Source organism: Saimiri boliviensis, chromosome 14, assembly GCF_048565385.1.
Source record: "Saimiri boliviensis isolate mSaiBol1 chromosome 14, mSaiBol1.pri, whole genome shotgun sequence".
In the NCBI taxonomy this organism is placed as follows: domain Eukaryota; kingdom Metazoa; phylum Chordata; class Mammalia; order Primates; family Cebidae; genus Saimiri; species Saimiri boliviensis.
Genome location: NC_133462.1, coordinates 4,762,697 through 4,776,225, shown reverse-complemented (window position 1 = coordinate 4,776,225; position 13,529 = coordinate 4,762,697). Strand labels below are relative to the sequence as shown.

Here is a 13,529-nt window from a genome sequence, read left to right as displayed (position 1 = left end):
CTGGGATTACAGGCAGGAGCCACCCTGCCCAGCAAGCGTGCCATTCCTTATGATCACACTCAGTAACACACTCTTCAATTTTTTTATTTTTTAATTTTTATTTTTTTAAAAAAGATGGGGTTTCACCATGTTGGTCAGGCTGGTCTTGAACTCCCAACCTCAAGTGATCTGCCCGCCTTGGCCTCCAAAGTGCTTGGATTACAGGCGTGAGTCACCACACCTGGACTGTTTTGTTTTTTGTTTTGAGATAGAGTCTTGCCCTGTCGCCGAGGCTGGACTGCCATTGCCATCTCGGCTCCCTGCAACCTCTGCTTCCCAGGTTCAAGTGATTCTCCTGCCTCAGCCTCTTGAGTAGCTGGGATTACAGGCGACACCCCCATGCCCGACTAATTTTTTTGTATTTTTAGTAGAGGCGGGGGTTTCACCATGTTGGCCTGGCTGGTCTCGAACTCCTGACCTCAGGTGATCTGCCTGCCTCAGCCTCCCAAAGTGCGGGGATTACAGAGGTGAGCCACTGCGCCCCGCCTTCACAATTCAGAAGTTTGCTTCCTCTTCCTGCTACCCTGAAGTCTGCTGTAGAGGGGTTCTAGCGTCTACAGGGGAACCGCTGCCAGCACAAGGAAAAACACAGTAAGTTTTGTAAGTGGAGACCACCCCTGGGCCGTTTTGGGTACCTCGAGTGTGTCACTATGGGGTCAGGGGGAGTGACTGATTTAGGGGAAAGTTTTGCGGCTACATTTGGGGCCAAGGAGACCTGTAACTAGAGCCTAGGGGTGGCCCAGGAGAGTCTCCAACTAACACCACGTCCCCACTCCCTATCCGTCCACAGCCCTCCCTCCTTAGACAGGGCCTGACCTGGGCGAATTGGGGCCCCATCCCCTATGCAGGGCACAGAGTAACAAAGAGGGTCTCTGCCCCCTTTCCTTTGCAGAAGCACAAAAAGTGCACACAGGTTCTACCTTCCTCCACCCAGCCCCCACCCCGACTCCTGCAGACCCCCGCCCCCCTTCCTGCAGGTCCCCCTCCGGCCCCTCCCCGCTCCGTAGCGCACGGAGACGCGGATCCCCAGCGCCCGGACCCCATCCGACCGCTCCCTTTGCCACTTGCGCGGCTTCCACCCCTGGGCTGGCCTCAAAGCCCCCTCCGTTGGCGGCCTGGAAGGTGCCCAGCGGCAGCAGCGCCAGACGCGCCCCGTTAGCTCAGCGTCGCTGAGCATCCGCAGCCGCCACCAGGCCCCGCCCAGCGGCCGCCGCCAGCCAGGCCGCGCCCGGGACGACTGCAGAGCGTGGTGAGTGAGCGCGGCCGGAGGGAGGGACTCAGGCGTCCCGGGTCCCCGCCTTGCACCTCCTCGGGGGCCCGACATCCCGACCTTCAGCTCCCTCTTTTTCTTTTGGCTCTGGCAGTCCGTTTCAGGGCCGCAGAGCCGCCTTTAAAAGACGCTCCCGGCAGCCCTGCCCTGGCCTGGGGCTCCGGGCCCACCAGCCCCTTGGATCCCTTCCCCTCTTGCAGGATCCGGGAATCCAGAGCCCCTAGCCCCAGCTCCAGCCCCATCCTCATTAAAATTCTGAGTCCCTCCCTCCATCCAGAAGTCAGGAATGTAGGCCAAAAATATCTGCCTTCCAGACCCAGGCGGCTCGGCTTGCAACTTCTGCTCTGAAAACCGAAGAGCCTGAGCTTTGATGGTTCTATTATTATTATTATTATTATTTTTAATAGAGCAGGGTCTCCCTGTGTTGCCCAGGCTGGTCTCGAACTTCTGCGCTCAAGGGATCCTCCCTTCTCAGCCTCCCAAAGTGCTGGGATTACAGGCGTGAGCCACTGCGCCGCGGCCTGATTGTTCTTCTGAGCCAAGATTCTGGGCCTGTGCAGCCCGGAGTCCTAGCCCTCAACTCCTACCACGGTAGCCCCCAGGAATTTTGCCCCCAAAACACCCCACCCCTATTTACTGTGATATCTGAGACCTGCGTCCAGTCCGAATCCCTTACCCCGCGGGGCCCGATGCCAGTGGGGACTAGGGGAGCATTTTGCTGCCCTTTGAAGATCCTTAAATACAGGAATCTAGCCTCTGTTTCTTGGGGGGACCCAGCAAGCAGGTATCGTAGCCCAGAACCACCTAAAGCCCAGGAATACTGCTGTCAATTCTCAGGGCTCCAGGAGACAGAGATCCTAGCCCACAAACCCCCTTAAACTGAGGAGCCTGTTCCCCCAATCCGCTGAGACCAGGTGTCCAAGGTTTCATCCAGCAAGGGAGGGGTGGAGGCGGAACACACCAGGAAGGAAGGGGCAGGAAGGGAGCGGGAGAATTGAGTGAGATGGGGGTGGGGACCTGAGCTGGGGGGCTCCGTTCTAAACAAACCCTAAACATGCGGGTTCCTATGGTAACGGTCCTTCCTTGCCTACCCTGGAGACTCCTCCAGGGCTGTGTCGAGGAGGGCAGCCCCCAGGAGTCCCCACGCCGCCAGCTGTTGTGTCTTCCTGTTTTGTCACCAAGGCAACGGTGACCTCAGCCCTCCACTCGGCTCTCTGGGGTAGGGCGGGAGCTCTGCGTTGCAATTTTCCCCGCGAGGGGCGTGGCCTTCTCTTGGCCCCGCCTCGGGGCGGGGCTGGGATAACCCTGGCTCGGGGAAGTCCCCTGTCCACCGCCCTATCCTGGAGCCGCGCCCTGCCCCGGCCCCACCCTCGGCCCGCCGGCGCTCGCTCCCTTGGCCGCCAACCCCACCCAGAGCACAGACCCTTCCAGCTGCAGCTGTCGTCTTTGCTTCAGCCGCAGTCGGCCCTGGCTGCCTGAGGTGAGGTTGTGGGGACCCCAGAGGGCGGACGCAACTGTCTAGGTTTTTATGGCCAGAGGGAGGAATGGGCTGGGTCTCAGAATGTCTGGGTCCCTAGGGAGACTGGAGCTGGGTTAGGATTCCTGGGGTTCTGCAGACGAGAGGGCTTGAGGACATGGACTCTGCAGGTCAGATGTCTGGAAGGAGGAGGAACAGGACCTAGACTCCTGGGTCTGAGGGAGAAGGGGCTGGCGGCCTGGACTCCTGGGTCTGAGGGAGGAGGGGCTGGGGGCCTGGGCCCCTGAGTCCGAGGGAGGAGGGGCTGGGGGTCTGGACTTCTGGGTCCGAGGGAGGAGGGGCTGGGGTCTGGGCTCCTGGGTCCGAGGTGGGAGGGGCTGGGTGCCTGGACTCCTGGGTCCGAGGGGGGAGGGGCTGGGGACCTGGATTCCTGGGTGCGAGGGAGGAGGGCCTGGGGGCTTGTACTTCTGGGTCTGAAGGAGGAGGAGCTGGGTCCTGGACTCCTGGGTCCCAGGGAGGAGAGCAGCTGTGGTCTGGACTCCTAGGTCTGAGGGTGGCGGGGCTGGGGGCCTGGACTCCTGAGCATGAGGGAGGAGGGGCTGGGTCCTGGACTCCTGGGTCCCAGGGAGGAGAGAGCTGGGGTCTGGACTCCTAGATCTGAGGGTGGAGGGGCTGGGGGTCTGGACTCCTGAGTCTGTGGGAGGAGGGGCTGGGGGTCTGGATTCCTGTGTCTGCGGGAGTAGAGATGGGGACTCGTAGGTACCCCAGTTGGAGGCTGGAATGTGGTACGTGGAGATCCTTTAGGAGGGGAAGAGCTTGGGGTTAGGTGTCCTGGGTTTGGGAATGAGAATGTAAAGAATTCAGAATTGCTGACCCCTCCGCATCCAGGGGACAGACAGAATAACTTTGGGCTCTGAAGGCCCGAGGGAGGGGGTGTTCAGATCCAGCGCCGTGCTCCGAAAGTGTAGATGGAGCTGAGAAACGAGGAGGTGACAGGGCTGCGTCCCGCATCTCTGGGTGCTGAGAACCGAGGCCGGGGTTCCGGGGCCCGATTCTGGGCGTGAGCGATGGGTGTGGCGTCTCGAGCAGAGGAGGGAGGACCCTGAGGCACCGGGGAGCCCCGTGCTCTGCCAGGAGGCCTGGAGGGGTGTTTCCTCACCCTCTGCGCTCCGGCGGCGCATTCCTGAGCTCTGACCTCAGGCGACTGCAGGAGCCCTAAGGGCGGGGTGGCCCCGTCCCCCTGGCGCCCCCTCCCCGGTGCGCCCACCCAGCGCGGGGGACTGAATGAGTGACGCCCTCGCTCGTCCTCCTCCTGCTTGGGGCGGGGCAGTGCCCGCCTTCCAGAGGGCGGAACGCTGGGCCAGTCCCTACTTCCTTCTCCTTCGGGGGTCCTGCAGGGGCGTGGGGGCGGGCGGCGTGTGGCTCGGGGTGGCGCCTACCCGGGACTCCCGCAGGCCCCGACTGGGGTTCAGGGAGCCCGTGGGAGGCGTGGCCGGGCCTCGGGCCTGACTCCAGCACCGCGTGCAGTTTCCGGCCTGGAGCCCGAGCCCCTCAGAGGCCGGGGTCCCCGCCCGCTCCGGTCTTAGAGACGCTCTGGAGCGGGGGAGGGTCTCAGCCCTTTTTATAGGGATCCAGAAATGGGGGCTTCCAACGCTGGGAGTCGGGGACCCCCACCTCCGGAAATCGGGAGAGGGCGGGCAGCCCCGGAGGCGGGCGGGGGTCCGGGCGCCGCCTCCAGGTCCCCAACGCGTTCCAGATGCCGGAGCCGACTCCAGGCCCTTATAAGGCGCGGAGACGCCGGGTCCGGCCGCGCCGCCCGCCCCGCAGCCGCCGCCCAGGGCCCACCCCTCCGCCGCCCGCACCCCCGTGCTCGCAGGGTGGCGCTCACACTCGCGCCCACGCCGGCCCGCGGGGCGTGCACCCTGGCTGGGCTCCACCCGCCGCAGCACCCACAGTTTACGGAGCCGGAGGAAGGAGGGGGCGGGGCCTCCCCGGGGTCACGGCCGGGCCCCGCGGGGCTGCGCGCCACGTTCCTGTCCTTGAGGGGCGCGGCTCCCGGGACGGAGGGCGGAGCAACGCGAACGGACGCCAACGGCCTCCCTCCTCCTCAGGTGCTGCTGTTCAGTGTGTGGGGCTTAATCCGTCTCCACCGCCAGATCTTTCTCCGTGGGTTTCGTTGCCAAGATCGCTGGTGAGTGGGCTACGGGCTGGGACTCCTGAGTCCGAGGGAGGAGGGGCTGGAGGCCTGAACCCCTGGGTCCGAGGGAGGAAGGGCTGGGGTCTGAACCCCTGAGTCCGAGGCAGGAGGGGCTGGGGGCCTGAACCCCTGAGTCCGAGGGAGGAGGGGCTGGGGTCTGGACTCCTGGGTCCGAGGGAGGAGGGGCTGGGGGCCTGAACCCCTGGGTCCGAGGGAGGAAGGGCTGGGGTCTGAACCCCTGAGTCCGAGGCAGGAGGGGCTGGGGGCCTGAACCCCTGAGTCCGAGGGAGGAGGGGCTGGGGTCTGGACTCCTGGGTCCGAGGGAGGAGGGTCTGGGGGCCTGAACCCCTGGGTCCGAGGGAGGAGGGTCTGGGGGCTAGACTCCTAGATCCTGGGAGAAGGATCGGGAAACTTGGGCTCCAAGGAAGAGGCTCCAGACTCTGAGGTGTCTAAGGAAGAAGTGAGTTGCCCCGGCCTTCTGGCCTCAGGGAGCTGCTGTCCTGGGACCAGGGGGAGAGGTTAGGCCTCTGCTGCTGCTTGCAGTGCCTGGCGCTGAAAGGAGGAAGTCACTTCCCTGTGGCTGAGAGAGGCCTCTGGTTTCGTGGTGTGGCTGAGAGATAAGACAGTTTCCAGCCTGAAGAGAGAACTGGGCACCTGGTTTCTGAGAAACCAGCACTTGATTCCTGAGGGTCATCGGACAAAGGGGGTGAAAGCTGTAGGTTTCCCAAGGACAAAAGAAGGAAGTTGGTTTCCTGGAGTCTGGGGCACCTGGGATGCTTTAGGCTGAGGGCCCAGGGCCAGAGGTCTGACCCCTTCTAACAGGACGGTGAGGGCCGGGCGTGGTAACTCAGGCCTGTAATCCCAGCACTTTGGGAGGCTGAGGTGGGCGGATCACTTGAGATCAGGAGTTTGAGACCAGCCTGGCCAAGATGATAAACTCCCATCTCTACTAAATACAGACATTAGCCAGGCGTTATGGCGGGCACCTGCAATCTCAGCTACTCTGGAGGCCGAGGCAGATCACTTGCATCCAGGAGGCAGAGGTTGCAGTGAGCCGAGGTCACGCCATTGCACTCCAGCCTGGGCAGTAGAGCAACTCTGTCTCTAAAATAAAATAAAATAAAATAAAAACAGGACCGTGAGGCCTAGAGAGTTCAGGGGAAGGGCCTGGGGTTCCTACTGCACAATTGGGGATCTGGGAGCTGAGTTTCCCAGAAGCTGTGGGGCCAGCTGGCTGGGTTTTGGGGGAGAAGGTGGAGGTGGATGGACTCTTCAGGACTGGGGAGGGGGAGGCCGAAATGAAGCTTTTTTGGGTTGCAGTACTCCAGACCTAAACCTCAGGTGGGAGTTAGACGGAGAGTGAAGATTCCTGATCTCTGAGGTGGGGGTAGGGAGAGGAGGGGTGCCCTGAGAGTTCAGGCTCCTTGCCAGAAGGGAGAGATCTCTTGGTTGTCCCCAGCTGGGATCTCTCTAAGAAGAGATCCTTTATTGGGAGGTCGGGAGATGGGTCCCTAAGTGAAGCCTGGGGAGGTTGGGCTGCTTAGAGGGTGGAGCCGTCTAGGTCACTGTTACGTGAAAGAAGGAAGTTTGCTCACAGGGTCAGGGTCTCTGGTGCAGAACTGAATACTCAGAGAAAGTTGAGAGGTGGGGTTTTCAGAGCCTGTGGAAGACAAGCCTTTTGTCCTGACACTTGGGTTGTGGCAGAAGTAGGATGCTTTATTTTTTATTTTTGTTTTATTTATTTTTTTGAGAAGGAATCTGGTTCTGTCGCCCAGGCTGGAGTGCAGTGGCGTGATCTTGGCTCTCTGCAACCTCTGCCTCCCGTATTCAAGTGATTCTTCTGCTTGTCTCCCGAGTAGCTGGGATCACAAGTGCCCACCACCTCGTCTGGCTAACTTTTGCATTTTTAGTAGAGATGGGGTTTTGCCCTGTTGGCCGGGCTGGTCTCAAACTCCTGACCTCAAGTGATCAGCCACCTTGGCCTCCCAAAGTGCTGGGATTACAGGTGTGAGCCAATGCATCCGGCCTATTTGTAAATCTAAAAAAAGTTTTTTTTGAGTCAGGGTCTCACTGTTTCCCAGGCTGGAAGTACAGTGGTGCGATCACAGCTCACTGCAGCCTCAACCTCTGAGGCTCATGCAATCCTCCCACCTCAGCCTCCCAGGTAGCGCCCCCCCCCACACACACACACCCCGCACCATACCCAGCTAATTTTTAATTTAAATTTTTTTTTTTTTTTTTTTTTTTTGGCAACCTTCCCAAGGTTGCCCAGGCTGGTCTGAAACTGCTGAGTTCAAGCAGTCCTCCTGCCTCAGCCTCCTAGAGTGCTGGGATTACAGGTATGAGCCACACCCATGCCTGGCCAGAGGGATGGTGCGGTAGACTACAGAGTGTTAAATGGCCAAGTCACTCAGTCCCTGGGGGAATGAGAGAGACGAAAACACCGAAAACACCGTATCTGGAGTAGGAAGCAAAAAATGTGGTTCTACAACAGTTAGGTCCCGAAAGAGAGGAGTCTCCTGGGAAGGAGAAAAATAGGGGCCTAGACTCCTGCGTTCTGATATGGGGAGGGGAGGAGAGAGCCTAGATCCAGAGGGGACAGGCTCATTGCTGTTTGCCCAGGACTGTCCCCATTTGAAAACCCAAGGCTGGGCGCGGTGGCTCACTCCTGTAACCCCAGCACTTTGGGAGGCCAAGGCTGGCAGATCACCTGAGGTCGGGAGTTCAAGACTAGCCTGGCCAACCTGGTAAAACCCTGTTTCTACTAAAAATAAAAATTAAGTCGGGTGTGATGGCATGTGCCTGTAATTCCAGCTGCTCGGAGGCTGAGGCAGGAGAATCGCTTGAACCTGAGCAGCACAGGCTGCAGTGAGCCAAGATCATGCCAGTGTACTACAGCCTGGGAGACTCTGTCTCAAAAACAAACTGGGTGTGGGGGCTCACACCTATAATCCCAGCACTTTGGGAGGCCGAGGCAGGTGGATCGCCTGAGCTCAGGAGTTTGAGACCAGCCTGGCAAACATAGTGAAACCCCGTCTCTACTAAAAATACAAAATATTGCCGGGCATGGTGGCGGGTGCCTGTAATCCCAGCTACTCAGGAGGCTGAGACAGGAGAATCACTTGAACCCGAGCGGTGGAGGTTGCAGTGAGCCAAGATCGTGCCAGCCTGGGCAATGAGAGAAAATCCATCGAGAGGAAAAAAAAAAAGACAACCCAAAGCCCCACATCTTGGGAACTCCCTAACTAGAGCTCGTATTAATTTCTCCCTGGGGTAGACAACTGCTAGGGGACCTGGATTCTTAGGTTTGTCACCTTATAAGGACACTGTCTTTCCCCCTTCTCGCAGCCATGCCAGTGACGGTTACCCGCACAACTGTCACAACCACCATGACGACGTCCTCGGGCCTGGGGTCCCCCACCATTGTGGGGTCCCCTCGAGCCCTGACCCAGCCCCTGGGTCTCCTTCGCCTGTTGCAGCTGGTGTCCACCTGCGTGGCCTTCTCTCTGGTGGCCAGCGTGGGCGCCTGGACGGGGTTCATGGGTAACTGGTCCATGTTCACCTGGTGCTTCTGCTTCTCCGTGACTCTCATCATCCTCATCGTGGAGCTCTGTGGGCTCCAGGCCCGCTTCCCCCTGTCTTGGCGCAACTTCCCCATCACCTTCGCCTGCTACGCGGCCCTCTTCTGCCTCTCGGCCTCCATCATCTACCCCACCACCTTTGTCCAGTTCATGGGCCACGGCCGTTCCCGGGACCACGCCATCGCCGCCACCTTCTTTTCCTGCGTCGCCTGCGTGGCTTATGCCACCGAAGTGGCCTGGACCCGGGCACGGCCCGGCGAGATCACAGGCTACATGGCCACCGTGCCGGGGCTGCTGAAGGTGCTGGAGACCTTCGTGGCCTGCATCATCTTCGTCTTCATCAGCAGCGCCCACCTGTACCAGCACCAATCCGCCCTGGAGTGGTGCGTGGCGGTCTACGCCATCTGCTTCATCCTGGCGGCCGTCGCCATCCTGCTGAACCTGGGCGAGTGCACCAACGTGCTGCCCATCCCCTTCCCCAGTTTCCTGTCGGGGCTGGCCTTGCTCTCTGTCCTCCTCTACGCCACTGCCCTCGTCCTCTGGCCACTCTACCAGTTTGACGAGAAGTATGGCGGCCAGCCCCGGCGTGCCAGAGATGTGAGCTGCGGCAACCGACACAACTACTACGTGTGTGACTGGGACCGCCGGCTGGCCGTGGCCATCCTGACGGCCATCAACCTCCTGGCGTATGTGGCTGACCTGGTGTACTCTGCCCACCTGGTTTTTGTCAAGGTCTAAGACTCTCTCCCAGGAGGCTCCCGTTCTCTCTGCAGACCTCTTGGTTCTTCCTGCGCGAGTTTTCTTTCCTGCGGACTTCTTGGCTCTGTTTTCCAGTGTCCCCTCCCTGCCCTTTCCCTTCCAGTTCATCAGACTCTAAGCAGTTCTTGGATGCGTCGCCTCTCCTTTCCCCTCGCTGTTTCCTTCCGCAGTTCTGCTGCCCACATCCTGTTTCATCCCTGAGACGTTTCTCTTTTTCTTTTCTTTTTTTTTCTTTTTTTTTTTTTTTTTAAGACAGAGTCCCCAGGCTGGAGCACAGTGGCACGATCTCCGCTCACTGCAACCTCCACCTCGTGGGTTAAGGCAGTTCTGCCTGAGCCTTCCAAGCAGCTGGGAGGACAGGCATGAGCCGCCACGCCCAGCCTGTTCTCTTTTCCACTGTTTTTTTTTCTCATCTCTTTGCCGGGTTTCCTGTTGGCTTTCTCATCTGTTTCCCAACCACCTTCTCCTGTGTCCTCGGGAGCCCTGGGACTTCTTTCTCTCCCTGCCCCCACCCACCTCCAAAGGTGCTGAGCTCCACACATCCACACCCCTTGCAGCCGGCCATGCCACAGCCTCCCAAGGGGCCCCATTGCCAAAGCATGCCTGCCCGCCCCGCTGTGCCTTAGTGTGTATGTGTCTGTGTGTGTGTGTGTATGTGTGTGTTTGGGGGGTGGGGGGTGGGTAGCTGGGGATTGGGCCCCCTTTCTCCTAGTGGAGGAGGGTGTGCAGTACACCTCCCCTTTAAATTAAGTATATATATATATCTGAAGGTAATTTCCAACGGGCGGGAGGCTTTAAGCACAGACCCTGGGTCCCTAGGCCCCGCCTGGCACTCAGCCTTGCTAGAGATTGGCTCCAGAATTTTTGCCAGGCTTGCAGAACACCCGCTGCCTAGAGGCCATCTTAAAGCAAGGTTGGCTGCCTTTCATCCCAACTATTCTCTGTGGTATCAAAAAAAAAAAAGGAGTTGGGGCCAGGCATGGTGGCTCATGCACGTAATCCCAGCACTTTGGGAGTCCAAGGCAGGTGGTCACCTGAGGTCGGGAGTTCAAGACCAGCCTGGCCAACACGGTGAAACCGCATCTCTACTAAAAATACAAAAACTTAGCCGGGCGTGGTGGCACATGCCTTTAATCCCAGCTACTTGGGAGGCTGAGGCAGGAGAATCCCTTGAACTCGGGAGGTGGAAGTTGCAGTAAGTCGAGATGGTGCCACTGTAGTCCAGCCTGGGTGACAGAGCAAAACTGTCTCACACACACACAAAAAAGGAGTTAGACAAAGAACCACAGGATGTTGAAGACAACTGTTTGAAGTATTTGTGAGGGACAGTGATGTGACCCTCCGTGTTAAAAATAATGTGTCCTGCTTTGGCAGAGAGGAGAAGAAAATGGCCACTGCCCGCCTTCAAGGCAAGATCAGCCTTACTGGTTTGGTTTTGTTCTTTGCTTTTTCCTGGTCGTGAGGGCAAAAATTACTGAGTGGTCCTTAAACAGGGAAGTTTCTTTTCAGCTGTTGTGTTTTGATGGTGGGTGGGATGGTGGGGCTTGCTGCTGTCCTGGCCGGAGGGATGGCTTTGCTTGAATGTGTGCTGCACACACACGGGTGTTTCTGTGTGCTAGTTGCTTCTTGCTGCTCCTGCCTGCTTGTCTGGGACTCACATGCATAACATGATATATATATATATAAATGTATAAATATATATTTTATTTTTTTTTAATTCCCTGGAGCTTTTGGTTCCCATCAGCTCTTGCTGTTAATCATAGAAGCCTTGTTCCTTCCCCTATTCTCCTATCCATCACGTTCTTTTTCTTTAAATGTCAATATAAAGATAAAAGAAGGACTTGTGTTTTATTAACTGGGAGGGCTGCCGGGCCGGGTGGCTCTCGCCTGTAATCCCAGCAATTTGGGAGGCCGAGGTGGGCGGATCACTTGAGGCCAGGAGTTTGAGACTAGCCTGGCCAACATGGTGAAATTCCGTCTCTACCAAAAAAAAATAATAATAATAATAATAATAATAATAAGTCAATGGGTAGGTCTTTCAGAGAGGGGCAAGGGCCAGATTCTTGGATTTAGTGAGAGAATGGGGTTGAGGCCAAGATAACCTTGGCCTCATCAGAAGATCCTATGAGTCTGGGTCTCCTAAATGACTGACTCAAACCAGGAGGGTTGGGTGGGAGAAAAATGAACTACATTTCTCCCTCCCTGGAGTCAGTGCCCTGAGCACCTCACGAATACAATGTCCCAATTTGAGTGAAGTTTTCCTCCCAAATCACCTCTTCCTTCGAGGCTCCCCATTCTCTGGGCTGAGAACCAAGCACATGATCCTATCTTCTCTCATCTCCTAGTCCCTCATCAAACAGTATTCTTCCTCCTAAATACCATTTCTACCACCCTCTTCTCCAGGTTCCCAGCCCAGCTCAAATTTCCATTTTTTAATTTTTTTTCGAGATGGAGTTTCACTCTTGTTGCCCAGGCTGCATAGAGTACAACGGCGCGATCTCAGCCCACTGCAACCTTCGCCTCCCAAGTTCAAGTGATTCTCCTACCTCAGCTTCCCAAGTAGCTGGCATTACAGGCATGCGCCACCACGCCCAGCTAATTTTTTTTTTTTTTTTTTTTTTTTGTATTTTTAGTAGAGATGGGGTTTCACCACGTTAGCCAGGCTACTTTGGAACTCCTGACCTCAGGTGATCCACCCGCCTCAGCTTCCCAAAGTGCTGGATTACAGGTGCGAGCCACTGCACCCAGCCTCATATTCCATTTTGTTTCACCTGAGGTATTGATTGCCCCAGCCTTCTCTACCATCCCACCCTGGCCCCAGAGGGATTCTTCCAACCTGCACATCTGATCCTGCCCTTCCCTGCTGAAGTCTTGTAGCCCGTGCCACGTGTTCTGCAGGCACTATCAAAGCCCCTCGGTCTGGCCTTCAAGATCTGATCCCGCCTGCGTTCCCCTATCAGCTCCCCCCTTACCCTCCAATGTAAGCACCTGAATACACCTGGTCAACCGAAGACCTTTCTACAGATGAGATGAACTACTGCGACGAATCTCTGTCCCACAGAAGGTCATCTTGTCCGTTTCACCAACCTCAGAAGAATCACAAATACACAAACGTAGATATAAGCCCCGCAAAAGTCCAGGATCAGCCAGTGCGGACGCTCGTGCCTGTAGTCCCAACACTAGACGGCCAAGGCGGGAGGGTCGCGTAAGCCCAGGAGTTTGAGGCCAGCCCGGGCAACATAGCAAGACCTCGTCTCTATTTAAAACAAAAAAAAAGTTTTCAAGAAAAACGTAGGCTCACACACCCCCTTTCTGCATCTACATCCGCAAAAGCAATTGGGTAGAGAAACCGCAAGGGAAGGAAGGGTTCCCCTGGAAGGGGAGAGGGAAGGGCCAGCTGGGGCGCACACACCCGCTGAGCGAGGAAAGGCCCCCCTGCCATTTCTGCAGCGTCCGCTCTCGAGCGTCAACCCACCCCATCGCTGTCTTCTCAAAGGACGCCTCGCCCACCCTCCTCTCTCCCATGCCATGCCTGAATCCCTTCTGGAAGGCACCCGGGAGAACAGCTATAGAACTCTGGGGTGATACGGTGGTTAACTCGGGAAAGAACCCAAGGACACTGGACTAGACGTGGTGGGATTCCCAGATCGGTTTTCGCGGCCTTCCGCGACCCCTATCCTTCGCCCTAGGTCACCTGGAAGTGGCTGGAAGGCCAGTGGACTCCACATTTGGGGAGAGAGTGGTTACAAGAGGACTCAGATTCCCCCACTTTCCCTTCGGCTTTGGGAATCCCCGGAAACCCGCCCGGGACCCCTAAAATGTCCCAGAGAAGGTGTGCTGGGCGTCCAGAGTCCCCCCGAGGCGCAGCCGCAGCGTCCCGCCCAGCCTCGCGGGGCACGCCGGGAGACGGAGTTCTCGGCCGCGTCCCGAGAGCGGCTGGTCCTCAGGCTCGGACTACAAGTCCCAGAATGCACTGCGCCCCAGCAGCCCGGGGCGGGCCGTGGTTGCCCCTGGCAACAGAGCGGCTCTCCCGAGAGCGGGGACTGGAAAGCGTTCTCCAGCTGGGGAGGCTCAGAGCCCGACAAGAGAGAGGCGGGGACGCAGGGAGAGCGACCAAGGGGTGGGGAGGCCGGAAGAGACGGACCGCGCCGGCCCTCGGAGAGACCCCCCCTTCCTGAGAGGGGGCGCCCAAAGAGGACGCCGGAG

General features: G+C 58.1%; 1 protein-coding gene across 2 annotated transcripts; it reads left to right on the top strand.

The window, feature by feature from the left end:
- Window positions 1–1,219: 1,219 nt before the first annotated feature.
- On the top strand, window positions 1,220–11,160 carry MYADM (myeloid associated differentiation marker). Of its 2 annotated transcripts, none has more exons than XM_039466347.2 (3): window positions 1,220–1,288; window positions 4,898–4,977; window positions 8,332–11,160. In XM_039466347.2, the coding sequence occupies exon 3, from the start codon at window positions 8,334–8,336 to the stop codon at window positions 9,300–9,302; it is 969 nt and encodes a 322-aa protein (XP_039322281.2). In that variant the 5' UTR covers window positions 1,220–1,288; window positions 4,898–4,977; window positions 8,332–8,333; the 3' UTR covers window positions 9,303–11,160. The 2 variants fall into 2 exon arrangements, with proteins under 2 accessions (XP_039322281.2, XP_039322282.2); XM_039466348.2 differs by lacking the exon at window positions 1,220–1,288 and adding an exon at window positions 2,690–2,789.
- The last annotated feature ends 2,369 nt before the right edge of the window (window positions 11,161–13,529 follow it).